At 56.0% G+C, this 14,152-nt stretch overlaps 2 protein-coding genes across 5 annotated transcripts in view; both read left to right on the top strand.

The window, feature by feature from the left end:
* SGSM1 (small G protein signaling modulator 1) overlaps positions 1-8,357 on the top strand; it is a 31,624-nt gene extending 23,267 nt beyond the window's left edge. For 2 of the 3 annotated variants that reach the window (XM_072983408.2, XM_072983407.2), the window contains exons 19-24: positions 256-380; positions 1,056-1,138; positions 1,736-1,845; positions 2,407-2,503; positions 2,906-3,073; positions 3,745-8,357. In XM_072983408.2, the coding sequence (XP_072839509.2) occupies positions 256-380; positions 1,056-1,138; positions 1,736-1,845; positions 2,407-2,503; positions 2,906-3,073; positions 3,745-3,833 (672 nt within the window). In that variant the 3' untranslated portion in view covers positions 3,834-8,357. The remainder of the gene's footprint in view (positions 1-255; positions 381-1,055; positions 1,139-1,735; positions 1,846-2,406; positions 2,504-2,905; positions 3,074-3,744) is intronic. The other variant, XR_012081909.2, reaches the window with a different exon arrangement.
* Positions 8,358-8,998: 641 nt separating this feature from the next.
* Positions 8,999-14,152, top strand: part of KIAA1671 (KIAA1671 ortholog) — a 46,910-nt gene continuing 41,756 nt past the window's right edge. For both annotated transcript variants that reach the window (XM_072983406.2, XM_072983405.2), the window contains exon 1: positions 8,999-9,105. The gene's annotated coding sequence lies outside the window, so the exon portion shown is untranslated. The remainder of the gene's footprint in view (positions 9,106-14,152) is intronic.

Genomic DNA, 14,152 nt, shown 5'->3' with positions numbered 1-14,152 from the left:
CACAACCCCTTACAGAGACTCACAGGTGCAGGCGAGCCTCCATAATTGGCCTCTCTCTCTCTCTCTCTCTCTCTCTCTCTCTCTCTCTCTCTCTCTCTCTTTCTCTCTCTCTTTCTCTCTCTCTCTCTCTCTCTCTCACTCACTCACTCACACACACACACACACACACACACACACACACACACACACACACACACACACACACACACACACACACACACACACACACACACACACCGCCATTGCTTCTTGCAGCCAGAGCTTCTGGACCTGTACACCATTAACCTGCACCGCATCGAGAAGGACGTCCAGAGGTGTGACCGGAACTACTGGTACTTCACGCCTGCCAACCTAGAGAAACTTCGCAACGTCATGTGCAGGTAACTGCCCGCCCGGGGCCGGCCGGTGGGGGGGGGGGCGGCGTTCCGTTTCCACAATGCCTGCCCTCACACCACCCGGAGGGCTGGGCTGGCAGACTTTGCTCTTGGTTTTCCTGAGAATGGCTGATTTCAACTGTGACTCCTCTTCAGGAACGCTTTCTTTCACCCACTTCATAATTTTTTACATGCCTTGCAACAGAAAGGCGGTTCTCCTGCAGCTCCTGTTTTACGAATTGGTCCTAATGATACATTCTATCATAAGCAAATACATTTACATTTTGCAAAGATGTAACACATTGATACGTTAACATTTTGTTTGGATTTCTCCTTTGAAAGTTGCCTAGAATTTGCTTCTGGTTTTGATTTCAAGAAGGTGGCTGGTAACGTTCCTTAAATTCAGTAAATAAATGGTGGCCGTCCCACAGCACTCTTGTTTGAGAGCAAAACCCAATGAGCCGTCCACACCTGAGTGCCCCATCGTCTGCACCCTGGCCATGAAAGACCCAGCAGGAGGAGGAGGCAGCGGCAAGCTTCGGCCCCTTTCCCCTCCCCCTCTCTCATCTCTCTTTTTTGGGAGGGTGGGGGGAGGGGGGGCAGGCAAACGTGTCCAGGAGGAAGACTCCGGGCAGTTCTGGTCCCCAAGGGGTCCTTCTTCGCCCTTTCCTGTCCCACCAGCTACGTTTGGCACCACCTTGACGTCGGCTACGTGCAGGGGATGTGTGATCTGCTGGCCCCTTTGCTCGTCATTCTGGACGACGGTGAGTGCCCGAAGGGCGGCCGGAAGGCTGGACGGAGACTTGGGGCCTCCCTCTGCCCCTCCCGCTGCTCTCTCCCGCTCCTGAGGGTGCCGACATGGTGCCCTTCAGAAACCTTGTGCCCCAAACATGGGGATCCCTTTGGTGGATCTGCTTTTAACCCTCCTGTTCAAGGCCCACATAGGCCCTTCTTTTGCAACCCTCAAGCCCCTCCCAGCCTTCCCCCCCCCCCGAGAATCCTGCCCCTCCAAGTCTGCGGGAGGGAGGACATTTTGAAAGCGGGGGGGGGGCTTCCTTCCCATTGTTTTAGTAAAACCGCTTTTTCTTAAATGAGAGGGAAGGGCACTGAAGCCCCTTCGTGTCTGCAGGAGGGGCGTTGAATGGAGCCCAGGTGGGGGGGGGTTGGGGGCTGGGGCTCCTTGAGGGCCTTCCAGCGGCTGCGGACTTCGCACTCGGCGTCTTGGGCTGTCGGCTTCTCAGGGAGTTGGAGCCCAGCAGTTTCTGGAAAGGACCAGAATGGGAGGAGGGCTGCTCTGGGCCAGGCTGCAGTCCCTCGCTTTCTCTCACGCGCTTCCCCCCCCCCACCTTCTCCCTGCCCAGAAGCCCTCGCTTTCAGCTGTTTCACGGAGCTCATGAAGAGGATGAACCAAAACTTTCCCCACGGAGGAGCGATGGACACCCACTTTGCCAACATGCGCTCCCTCATCCAGGTACCCACCTAGATCAGTGCTTGGCGTGCAAGAGCCCCCGTGGGAGGCATGGCGAGGGAGGCCTCTCATTTTTCCTGGGAGGGCCACTGTGCCTTGAGCGAGGAGATGCGTCAGAGGCTGGTCTCCTCATTGCCCAAAGGCGCCAGGCCTGCCAGAGGAAGGAGAAAGGAGACAGGCTGCCCGACTGGCACCACAGCTGGCCAAGGTGGACGACAACCTGAAACCAGGCAGGGCAGGGCAGGGGACGGGTGGGACCAGACAGGCGGCGAGGTTGGCTTGTGCCCCGTGTCCTCCTGGCAGTGTGTTCTGTGTTAGCCATGGAGACGCCCGCCTGTGCCTCCACAGGGGGCCTTCCTTCTCCATGCTGAAAGCCCAAGCCATTCCTCTCCCATTGTCGGGAAGAGGTTGTACCAGGGGTAGGGGTGTCTCCAGCACATGGGGTACCAGCATATAAACAGACACAGACACACACACACACACACCCTTTGTGCAGATTGCATCGTACAGATGTGGGCAAATAAAGGTCTGTAGAGCCTTTTTTTTCCTTTTCCTTCCTGGCAGATTTTGGACTCGGAACTCTTTGAGCTGATGCACCAGAACGGCGATTACACACATTTCTACTTCTGCTATCGCTGGTTCCTCCTGGATTTTAAGCGAGGTGTGTGGAGAGCTGGGGTGGATTCCAGACCCAGAGAACAGATACATTTGTCCTCGAAGGTTCCTGAGAAGTGGGGGTTTGGGAGAGGGCGCAAGAGTCGTACGTACGAGAGTGCTGGGATCACGGTCACTGAACAAGGTGTACCTGGATGCTCAGCGGGAGCAGAGAGGGTGGCCTGAAGCGCATGCCTCCTCCTCCTCCTCCTCCTCCTCCTCCTCCTCCTCCCTTTCGGCTAGTCTGCAGCTCTTTGCGTGAGAGGGGTAGGAGGGTCTATCTGCTAGGGAGTCATTTTGGCTGAATTGCGGGGGGCAGGCAGGAAGGGGAAAGGCCTCGGGGTGGGGTTGGGGGGGATCCGAGCTGCTCCTCTGTGGGCTCTTCCTCATTGGTGCTCCTTCCTTGTAGAACTCGTTTACAATGACGTCTTTTCTGTCTGGGAGACCATCTGGGCAGCCACTCGGATCTCCTCTGCCCACTACGTCCTCTTCATTGCTCTGGCCCTGGTGGAGGTCTATCGAGACATCATCCTAGAGAACAACATGGACTTCACAGATATCATCAAGTTCTTTAACGGTACGGTTTGGAGTCTGACAGCCCCATCTCGGAGTGGGGCTGAACACTGAGGCCCCCCCCCCCCCCGGGGCCATGGGACCGAATCTGAGAGGTACCAGCTGTCACCTCCAGCTGAGCTGAGGGCTGGAGTTTGGGAAATGGAGTTTTTTGACTACAGACCCCAAAGTCCCCAAACTAGTGGCCAGGGAGGCTGTCGGAACTGAGGACTTGCCATCCAAACAAGTGAGTTTTCTGGGCTCTCCCTCGGGGAGTCTTGAAACCAGGACTTTGGGGGTGCTTTGTGTGGCGTGCCACGGAGCAAACCCTGCCTGACGTGGTTTCTGCTGCTGCTGCTGCTGCTGCTGCTCTTGTGGCGCTGAAGAAAGGTGGTCCCTTGGCTTCCTGAAGAGGCAAGCGCCAGTTTTGTGCCTCAGGGGCAGAGGAGGGGTCACAGATCGGAGAGTCTCTGGTCAGGGGGCAGGAAATCCATTGGTGCTCCCGATCCGTGATCCAGACAGGCCTCTGTGACAAAGCCATCATTTTTTTGGGGGGGGAGGGGAGGGAGGAACAGCTTGGTCTCTTTCTGCAATGGTGCCAGGACTGGGGTTGGGGGCAGGGATCCCACTGGGATTCCTTCGCCACTTTGCCTTCTTCCTGGTGGCCTCTGCTCAACCCTTTCCCTCTTCTTCCAGAAATGGCTGAGCGCCACAACACCAAAGAGATCCTGAAGCTGGCTCGAGACCTTGTGTACAGAGTCCAGACTCTGATTGAGAACAAGTGATTCAGGAAATGGCCTGACCCCCACCCCCACCCCTTGGAGGAAGCGGCACCGTCCTTGACAAAGCTTTTACGGCTGAGGGTGGCACTCGGAAAGAGAGCCTGGCACTCTGAGCGATCTCAAGTGAACTCTTGAAGGGTGTGTGTGTGTGTGGGTGTGTCCCGTCCCGTCCCCCCCCCAACCAAGTCATTGCGCTGGCCGGGTGGGACAGACCGAGGCCCCTTCCTGACCTCGGCCCCTGTCTTGGTGATTAACCAAAGAACTCAGAAGAGCCACAGCTTTCTCGGGGTGGGGGCCTGTCCCCTGGCCACAAGTCTTCTCTGGAGGATGGGGTGAGGAGGGAGTGACACAGCCTGGCTGTTTATATGAATGTCCACTTTTATGAACTTTGGGAGGCAGTGGAGGCTTTGAAAAGCACCCCTGGGGCCTTCAGGTCTTGTTTTCCTCTTCCTCCCGGGGAGAATATCGTTTTAAGCCACCAGCATATTTCCTTGCCCTTCCCTCCTCTTTGATTCTGATCTTGCCTCTCAGAGAGATTCCTGGGGGGAGACTCTGTGAGAAAGGCAGGGAAGCCCCGCACGCGCCCTTGGGGAGAGCAGCCCTCCTCCCTGCTCCAAGGGTGTCACGAGCAACCTCCGTGGCAGCACGCTGCCCTTCCCTGGCTGGAGGGGGCCTGGTTCCTTTCAAAGCCCCCCCCCTGCCAGCTTCCTAATGCCATGCCAGTTTGGGAGGTGGACTGTGGAGCAAGGCCGCCGTGTCTGGAGCCCTCCTGCTGCGTTGCCCTGACTGGCATGGGATCTGCCCATCCGCTGGGTGGTGCAACTGGGAGCACTGGTGCACTGGGAGCTGTGGGCAATGTTGTTGAGGATAAATGTCTGGATTCTTTGGGTTGTTTTAAATGCCGGTGTTTTTAAAACCCTGAAGAAAGGGAAGCCTAAAGGAGTTCTTTTGCTTGATTTAAAAAAAAAATTCCCCCCAAAGGTCTTGGCTAAACGGGTGCCTAATCCTGTCGCCACGGCAGTGGCTTCCGGGTGTGTGGCGGATGCTCAGCCATATCTTCCCCCTCCCAAAGCATGGGCCTCCTCAGTCCCACGCCGGGCCCCCTGCTGCACCGAGGCCATGGGTGGGCTCCTCACTTCCAAGTGAAATCTTCCTCGCCTTCTTGAGGGAGGGAGCAGCCGTGTGGAGAGGGCAGGGGGACCTCTCTGGACGCGGGTCACTCTGAAGAGCCTCCCTCCCCAAGTAGCTTCTGTGTGTGTGTGTCCGTCCGTGTGTGTGTGGCCCCCCATGTGGTGCTTGTACTGGTGGGAACACTCTGGCATTGCCTGCTGACCCACCACCCTATTTTGCCCTGCTGGGGAAGGGCTTTGCAGAAGCTCCTTGGCTGCCTCTCTTCCAGGGGGTGGGGGGGGGCAGGAAGAGATGCCTTTCCAGAAGAACCTTTGGTCTCTTTTAACAGCCATAGCTCTGCTTTGGATTACCTGGGAAATATTTGCTGGAGAAGGAAATGACTGACTTAGGCCGGGTCTCCCCCACCCCCTGCCACTGGCCAGAGTTTCCTATTAGGCTGGCAGTAACCCTGTACCCCAGGTTTACAGGGAAGAGGGGCAGAACCCATGACCACCACCCTCAGAGACCAGGTGGGGCCAGGTAGTGGTGGTGGTGGTGGTGGTGGTGGTGGAGGCATTCCCTCTTGTCCCAGGCCAAAGCAGGGTCCATCTGGCTGGCTGGCTGGCCGGCCTCCACTGACCCATGCCCAGGTGGTGGGCTTCCACAAGGCTCCCTCTAGGCCAGACTCCCCCCCCCCCCCAGGCAGTCACTCTTGCTTGAGGAACTGGGCCCCCAGCTCCGAGGCACAACTGGGCTTCACCAGTGGAGAAAAGCACAAGTCAGCCTTACCCTGTGGTGGTGGTGGTGGTGGGGCTTGAAGACACCTTGATTGGAAACCAAGGCAGCTCCCTCTGTTGAAGCCAGTTTGCCTTTTAAAAAAAATGTATATATATATTATTTTGCTTTCCTCTCAAGAGATGACTACCCAGATAGAAGGGAGAGTTTAAAGGAGGGTTGATTGTGGGCAGCATGTGTGTGTGTTTGTGTGTGTGTGTGTGTGTATGGATCCATGCACATGCATTTTATCCATGTTGGGCTTCCTCTCAGGATGCATGCGAGTCTTTCTGTCTGTCTGTCTGTCTGTCTTCGAAGCACAAGCCTTTGTTCCTGTTAGCAACACATTTCTCCAGTGCACACCTTGCAGCTCCTGGATCTCTCGCACCCAGAGCACTAAAGCAGCCCGCAGGCCCTTTTAGGTTGGGAAGTGGACTTTCTTCAGGAAACCGAGGGAGGGAGGGAGGGAGGGAGGGAGGGGGCGTCCTGGGGCATCCATCTCTCACGTGGAGCTGAGCGAGTAGGAGGCAGCAGGAGAGCTGCCAGGAGGAAGGTGGAGAGAAGGAATCCTCCGTGTGAATTCCTTCTGGGTCGCTCGGCCTCCACTTTTCCTCACTTGACCTCGCTTCCCTTCTCTGCCACATCTAACTTTCACTGCATGGAAAGCTGAAACCCCACCTGCTGCGCCTTAGAAGAATGCCAAGGAACGGGTGGGACAAAGGTGGAACCTGTGGTTGGTGCACCTCATGATCTTGGCCTGGTTTCAGTGCAGGGCGCTTCCTCCCCCCATGTGGCGCGCCTTGGTGTCCAAAGAACGTCCTGGGCCACAGGGTCAGGAAAGAGCTCTGTGGCGTTCTCTTCCACCACCACCACCACCACCACCACTGGGCTCGGGGGTGTCGCCTCCCAGCACGTTAGGAGGCCACCAGGTGAGCAAGTGCAGTCTGAGTGTTTCCGGAAGCCCTCTTTCGTTTCCTGAAAGGTCAAGGAAGGGCCCTGCCCAGAATTTGCAGCCTCTCTGCAGTGAGAGAGCACATTTAGCCACTCGTTAGCAGTGCTGTTTTCTCTGTGTGTGCTGTGTGCATGTGAGAAGCCTCTTCAATGCAAAGGAAATGTTATTTACTTGTATTTCTGGGTTCTGTGCATATGTGTCCTGAAATTTCTCTCTGTGTGAACTGTTATGCAAACTGAGTTATATGTGCCAGTGTCATCAAACATGTATTGTAAACATTTTACCAGAAAATTATTGCTCTGCACATAGTTATATAGTTATATATTATATAGATTTCAAATATTGTGTGTGTGTGTGTGTACACACATACACACGCACATATATGGTATAGGGGAAAATAGAGATATGAATTAAGCAAGGTGCCAAGTTGCTGCCCCTAGAAGGGAGAGGGAGGCATACATGGGATCCATGCCCTCCCACCCGGCGGTGGAAGTGAGGCAGCAACCTCAGGTGGCTGATTCTGGCTGTCATGGGGAGCCGCTCCTCCTTTCTCGGGTTTGAACTCCTTTGCACCCCCAGTGGAATCTTCTGCCCTAAGTGCCCAAAGAAGGCAGATCGCCTCCAGCCCTCCAGGGTGAAACCTGGGGGTGCCTTTGGCTTTTGGGGGTGCCAGGTCCAAATGGCGGTACAGTAATCTTCCCATGTGTGCAGGAAGAGGGCAATCAGGGATGGAGCTATCAAAGGTGTTTCAAAGGATGTAACGGTGCTGGCCCAGCTCAGCACGTGGGCAGAATTAAAGAGAGGAAAGGAGAAGAGAGAGTAAGGCAGAATTATTTTGACCTACTCAAGCTCGCACTGAAAGAAATGTGTTGGTCTTTTAAAATGCCACAATATTTCGCCTTTCCTTCTCCATCTTTCTTGCTGTTTATTCCTGTTCTTCTTCTTCTGTCTCCCCAGCCTCCTCCCCTCGCCCCCTTTTTCTGCCTGCCTGGATCTTGTGTGCCCCACAGGGCTTGAGTTGGGGGTGGGATGGGGTGGGGTTCCCCTCATCCCCACCAAACCTGGGCCCGCCGGCCGTGTGCCTTTTTGCAAAGCACAGCCCTTCCCACGGAGCCTCCCTCCGTGCAGCATTTCCCACCGCTCCCCCCCCCCCAAAGCTAGAGCCAAGCTGCCTGTTCCTTTTCAGGTCTCAAGTTACGGTTGAAGGGCTCCCAAATGCCCCGTGGACCCCCATCCCGTGGGGCCACATCGGTGGGGCTCCCTCTGAAACACGGGCTCCTAAGGAGGGCCTTGGGGTATTTTTTGGAGCCATAATTGCACAAAACATAAAAGAGGGGCGGCGTGAATGGCCTGCGTGCTGTCCTGCTGCCTTAATGGAGAAAGGCTGCCGGTGGTGTCTGGATACTACCAGAGGTTACCTGCTTTCCCCCCATTTTCCTTTCTGGAACCAACTAGTGCTGCTTTTTACCGTTTGTGCAAAAGCGCTGCTGAAGTCGAAACACCGGCCTGTGGCACAGCCTCCGCTGTTACTTTTGTATATTATAGTATCCACTTCGTGCTACTTTGAGGTTTTATTAATGAATATTCATTGTAACTTATTTCTGTGGGGCCAGAAAGACAGAAGAAAGCTATATATTCTCTATGGTTCGATGTATTTTCAAAATAAATAAGTTTTTTAAAAGACAAAACAAGTGGCCGTTTTTGTTTTTAATCACATTTGTAACGTTCCGCTTGGAAAGAACATTTTGGAGCCCCCTCCCCCCCCCCACAAGGGCCGGGCGGCTCCGGTCAGCCGGCTTCCCCATCCGAAGGGCCCGGAGCCGGCCCTCGGCTCCTTGGTCCCCTGATAGGCTTCGGCCAGGAGCCGCCTGGCACCCGCTCGGAGACGCCCAGAGACCCGCCGGCGGTCCTTGAAGCGCTTGGGCGGAATCGGCGCGGGCGCTGCCGGCCGGCCCGGCTTTCCGAGGGACCCTCCTCGAACTGCCTTTCCCTCAAAAACTCCGCGCGGGCGCCCCTCAGGCCCGGCAGCCCCTCCCCCGAAAAGCCGCGTCCTGGGCCTCCTCACGCAGGTGTCCCGCCTGCGGCAAAACTCCGGGCGGGACTCGAACTCGCGGCCCTTTAGGTCGCGCCCGCCTCCTGGACTGCCCCTTTCGTACGTCATCGCGAGAAGTCCCGCCCCGCCCCTTCTCCCTTGTTTTCGACCAACCCCTTTCGGAGCGGGACGCGCGGTCTCCGTGGCAACAGAGGCGCGTCCCCCGCTCGGCCCCGCCTCCTTGCCTCAGCCAGCGCGACTAGCGGGTTAGGCTGCCCAGCAGGCCCCGCCCATCTCCCTCTCCCCAGCTGCTTAGGCGTAGGCCACGCCCCTCGACCCAAGCTCGGCTGCCCCGCGAGGAGCCAGGCTCGCGCAGCGCATCGGACGGGCACAGGTCCCGGACCCAGGTGAGAACTGAAGGCACGGGGGTCGGTGCAAGGGGCGCCTCGGCCGGAGCCCCCCCCCTCCGCCGCCGCCAGATTCCTCCCAGCCCCCCCTTCCCTTGGCTTAAAGCCCGCCGCCGCGGTTCCCCCCCCTCCGTGCTCCGCGTCCGCTTTGGGGGCTCCTCTCCACCCTCCCTCCCTCTCTCCCCCCCCACGAAGGCCGGGCCCCGGGGGCCCCCGCCCGTTGGCGTCCTTTCCCCCCCTCAGCTTTCCCCACGACTTCGGCTCCGCGGCACCTGCGAAACGCCCCTGCCCCTCCCCCTCCTCTCGCGGCCCCCCTTCCCTCCCCCTCCCCCCTCCCTCGGCGGGAGTTGCAGCCCCCCCTTCGCCCCCCTCCCAGTTTCGTGCACCGGATGCAAGAGGGGGGGGCAGGCCCCCAGACCTCCAACCGAGCCCGGTCCCGCTGGCTCGACGGCCAGGTGCCCGGGACCTTTCTTGCCCCCCCTCCCTCCCTCCACCGCCTTGCTTGCTTCTCCCCTTTGGGTGAGGGTTCTCCTCTAGAGGGAGGGAGGGAGGTGGATCCCTAAAGAGCCGCCGCCTGAGATGCCTTTGCCGCCCCCTTTTCTGCCTGGGGGACCTCCCCCGTGCCCCCCACCCTTGCCCTGCCTTTTGCCCGGCCTGGCCGCCTGGGTGTTTCCCTGCATTGCTTTGGGAGGGGGAGGAGGAGGAAGAGGAGGGGGCTTGGACGCCGGGCGCGCGGAGGAAATGCACGCGCCGCCCAGGGTGGGGTGGGGTGGGGTGGGGTGGGGTGGGGGGGTCCCCGGTCCCTGCGGGGCCTTTGCTGCTTCTCTTCCCCCTTGCCTTCTCGGGCTTTGCCAAAGAAAGGGCGGCGGGGTGGGGGGGCCGCGCAGGATCCTCCTGGGAGAGAAGGAAGCACGGTGGGCGGAGGGGGGGGGAAAGAGGAGAAAGCTCTCTGGGCTCTCAGGCCTCCACAGAGAGAGAGGGCGGGGATGGGTGGATGGATGGATGGACACCCCCCCCCCCCTTTCTTGCTTTGCTCTCCCTCCTGGACTCTCCCTTTCCAACAGCCCAATAAGCCAGACCTTTCTGATAGGATTAAAAACCCACAGCTGTGGCTGAATGGGGGGGGGGGGAGGAGGAGGAGGAAGAAAAGCAAGCGGGGTGTGTGTGTGGGGGAGTCCCTGGCTCCCTCAGCCCTGCTCTGGGTCCCCTTCCTTCCCTCCCATCCCCATTAGTTAGCTGTCAGGCAGACAAAGGATGGAGTTTTGTGTGCCCCCCCCCGCCCTTTATCAGTTAGGCTGCTTGGCTTGGCTTCTTCCCAACCTGGGTGGATCTTACTTAAAAATTCCAGCAAAACAGCTAGTCTTAATCTTACCTTCCTTTTATATATACTGTATATATTTGTGTGTGTCTGTGTGTCTATACATAACATGCTGTAATGCTATTTCTGGGGCTTCTTCCTTCTGCACAGCTACCTGTACTATTCAAACCTCATTAAAGCCTTGTGGGATAATTAAAGTGGTTCCTGACATCTGTGATTTGTGTTGGTAGGTTTGAGATGATTATGCTCACTTGGGCTCTGCAGTTGATGTCCTTGTTTATCCTCTTTCTCCTTCAGAGATTATTAATCATTTATTCCCTGCACACAGTCAGTGGGGTGTGTGAATTCTGTGGAGGGAGGGGATACAACCTGCACTTGTAAAACTTAGAAGCCGGGCAGCAGCCTCCGTCCTGGGCTTCTTGGCAAGGGGGTACTTGTTTTCCGCTCCGTGTTTTGTTTTAAACTGGATGAGATATGGTAGCTACTTGGACCTGTTACAGAATGGAGGTGGGTACTCTTGAACCCATGTGCCCTTCCTGAGGGGTATTTAAAGAACGGCTGGGGAAGGGGGCCGGTATCATTAACCAATCCATATTGATTTTGGGAAAGTTCAGTGGAAGTAGCAGCTCCCTGGCATGAGGGCATCCTGTACTTACACGCCTGCAGGTTGTTGCTTCACACACACACACACACACACACACACACACACACACACCATTGCCAGGGTGTATCTTCTGACACCATGGCCGTTGTCTGATTCTCCTGCTTGATGGGTTAGGGTTGCATGGATTAGTTCACAGCATTGTGAAACGTCTGATTTGGGATGCTGTGGGGTTGTGTGTATTGTTGTTGTTGTTTTGACAGTTGAAACTCTCACGTGGTCTTGGAATGATGTACGGTGTCACTCTTGGTTCTGTGAATGTCTTTCTTGGTGCGGGGGGGGGATGTCTGGTTTGTTTCAGCAGGAGGTACAGGTTTTCTGAAGTGAGGTTAATCCGGATGGTGCTCCTGAGGGTGCTGAGCCGACGCTAAGACCTCTGGCGCCACCGCTCTGTTCCAGGGCCAGGGTGGAAGGCCTCCTTGCAGGGTGGTGGTTTTGTGGACGGCAGGTGGAACTTGGCAGAGGACTTTCTCAGCTTTTGTTTTGGTCTTGTCTGACTTTCTCAGCCCTGCATTTGTGGGTGGGTGGCTTTTTCCCATTCTTTGGAAACGCTCTAGGCGCTGTTTTTTACTGAATAGATTGTAAACAGATTCCTTCCTCCCTGCACAGAGAAAGCAGACATGTCAGAGGGAGGATTCCTGGATGTCGTTTCCTTGACAGGCTCTTTTCCGTGCCCTGGCCCAGGAGCGGATCTGCCGGCCGGTCAGCTGTTCATCTCTTCTCTGGGCCTCTTCGCTTCCGGCTCAAGTTGGAAGCAACCCTTACGGAAATGAAGACAATCCCCCGCCCTGGCAAAACAGGCTTCCCTGCTTGGGGGTGGAGTCCGTTCTTCCACCTGCAGAATGGGGACAGGAGTGACCTCCTTTGGGGTGCGGTTGGGGAAAGGACGAAGGCCTGAGGAAGAGGCGAGCCTTCCTGCTCCACCCAAGTGGCTTGGTCCTGCTTCAGCGCCAGCAGCCACTCCGTGGCTTGGTGCATGGGCTAGGGTGCTTACAGGTGGGGGGAGGGAGGGAGGGAGGGAGAGGAGCCACAGCCACTCCCACGTGGCAAAGGCTGACCCCTGAGGCAGAGGCACTTGACAGATCAGCCCATGTTCTGTTTTGGACTGCAATTCCCAGAGAGAGGTGGGGGGGGAGTCTAAAACGTACCTTTCCGCAGCTGCAAGGCTTGGGGGAATCCCTCTGTCTGGATTGCTCTCGGCCCCATGGCTGCTCTGAGGAGGAGCTGCTTTGGTGCCGTGGCCCATGAATGTGGGTTGTTGCCCAGTGACACCTGTTATGTCAGGCCCCCCTGCAACGGGCACCCCTCGAGTGTGTGTGTGTGTGTTACAGCTCTGCTTTTGAGCACTGCCAAGCTGAACATCCCCCTGGACTCCAGAGCAGCATACCAGGGTCACCTTGCAGAAGGGGGGCAGGCAGGATTATGCTCAGGGGTTCTGAGTTTGCCAGTTAAACCTTCTCCTTCATGCGCTGCATTTTAATCGGGGCCCCTCCCCAAGTGCAGTGCTCAGTCACCTCTGCAGATTGCCTGGGAGCAGCCCCTGCGGACTGGCGTGTAATAAAGGGAGCAGTTTAATCTCCGTAGACAGGTGCTGTGTTGGCATCTGGCTTACTGGAAGTTTTGTGTTTTCAACATGAAGCGCAGGATTAGGGAAAGTCTTTGACAGATGGCAGGATGTGAACTGAATCATCATCCTCTCATGTGGGCTCCAGTTCATATTCTTTGACTCCTTACTCTCTATCTCTGAGGATAATTTAATGCGGATGCTCTCGAGCGTGTGTCTCTTCTAGGTACTTTGAAAGATAAAAATCTGTTCAAGATAAACTGTTGTTTGCAATAATTAAATTAAGCTGGCACCTGTCTTCAGGGACTTCTAACACATGGGCACTGATCTGTCATAAATGCCCTCTTCCTCGGTAGCAAACATGAGGAAATTTTGTGGTGGGTGAAAAAGAGTGGCTGATGTTTCAAGGGGAACTCTGGAATCCTGTCAGCCACGAAGGACAATGTTTGCTTGTTAAAATGCATGAGATGATGGCATTTTAGTGTGATTCCACACTGGCCCAGGAGGCCTGTTTTTCTGCCCTCCCAGTCAATGCGCACACATGCCTTGGTCCCAATGCAGACTGACGTGCAATGTGACCGGTGGGCTCCATTATGGTCTGCCAAGTCAGAGTAATAATAAATCCAATTTAGTGGCTAAAAACAATAAATATAAGGTGAATGATAAAGTTACTTTCCCTATAGGTTCCTGATACAAATACGCAGAGATCCACCAGGAAAAAGGAGGAGGGGATGTAGGAAGACCGTGGAGGAGGAGAGGCACCAAGGGGTCCATCATCTTAATGGATAGTGCAAGCAAGTCCCGCTGAGTTCAGAGGTGCTGCTTACTCAGGGGAAGTGAGTTGCAATCTTCCCTAGTTCAGAGACGTTGTGGGGAAAGAGAGGGGAGACAGTCCAGGTCTGGTCGCTGGGTGTCCCACAAGCAGCGCCCTCCCGTGTCCGCCCTCCAACTTTCATGTCTTTGGATTTGTTTGGGTAGGCAGTATAATTAAATTGTAAACCGCCCAGAGAGCGCTTTAAGCACTGTGGGACACTTTGCTTTTTTTCTATTGCAAGGCAAACCTTGAGGATGTTGTGGCGTCCTTCCCCCACCCCAGGTATTCTGGTTCACACTCAGCGATAAAGCATGGATCCTTTGAAAATAGCTGTAGTTTGTTTATAATGAACAGCAGGAACTTTTAGAAATTGCGAGGACAGAAAAGAAGAAAGGTGAACAGACCTTGGGCTGCTGTAAAGTGCCCTGCCTGACTGCCCGGGTAGCTAACGGTGGGGCTGGCCTTAACAAGCAAGCCTTGCTTTTGAAAGTGGGGTGGTGGTGGTGGTTTCCTTAGATTTCTTGCCCATCTTTGACCTGCATTGTCTGTTCTAGTGCTCTGTCTGTCGGGGAAGGAAGCAGACTGGCTGAAGAGGAGGCGGGAGGGGAGGACGAGGAAGAGGAAGGAGAGCTCAGTCCCTCTCTTCTGTCCCTGCCAGATTTTGCTGGGGTTCCCTGACTTTCAGCTGGG

This window comes from Pogona vitticeps, chromosome 14 (assembly GCF_051106095.1).
Source record: "Pogona vitticeps strain Pit_001003342236 chromosome 14, PviZW2.1, whole genome shotgun sequence".
Taxonomy (NCBI): Eukaryota; Metazoa; Chordata; class Lepidosauria; order Squamata; family Agamidae; genus Pogona; species Pogona vitticeps.
The sequence above is the reverse complement of the archived record's forward strand: the minus strand, read 5'-3'. Positions and strand labels throughout refer to the sequence as shown.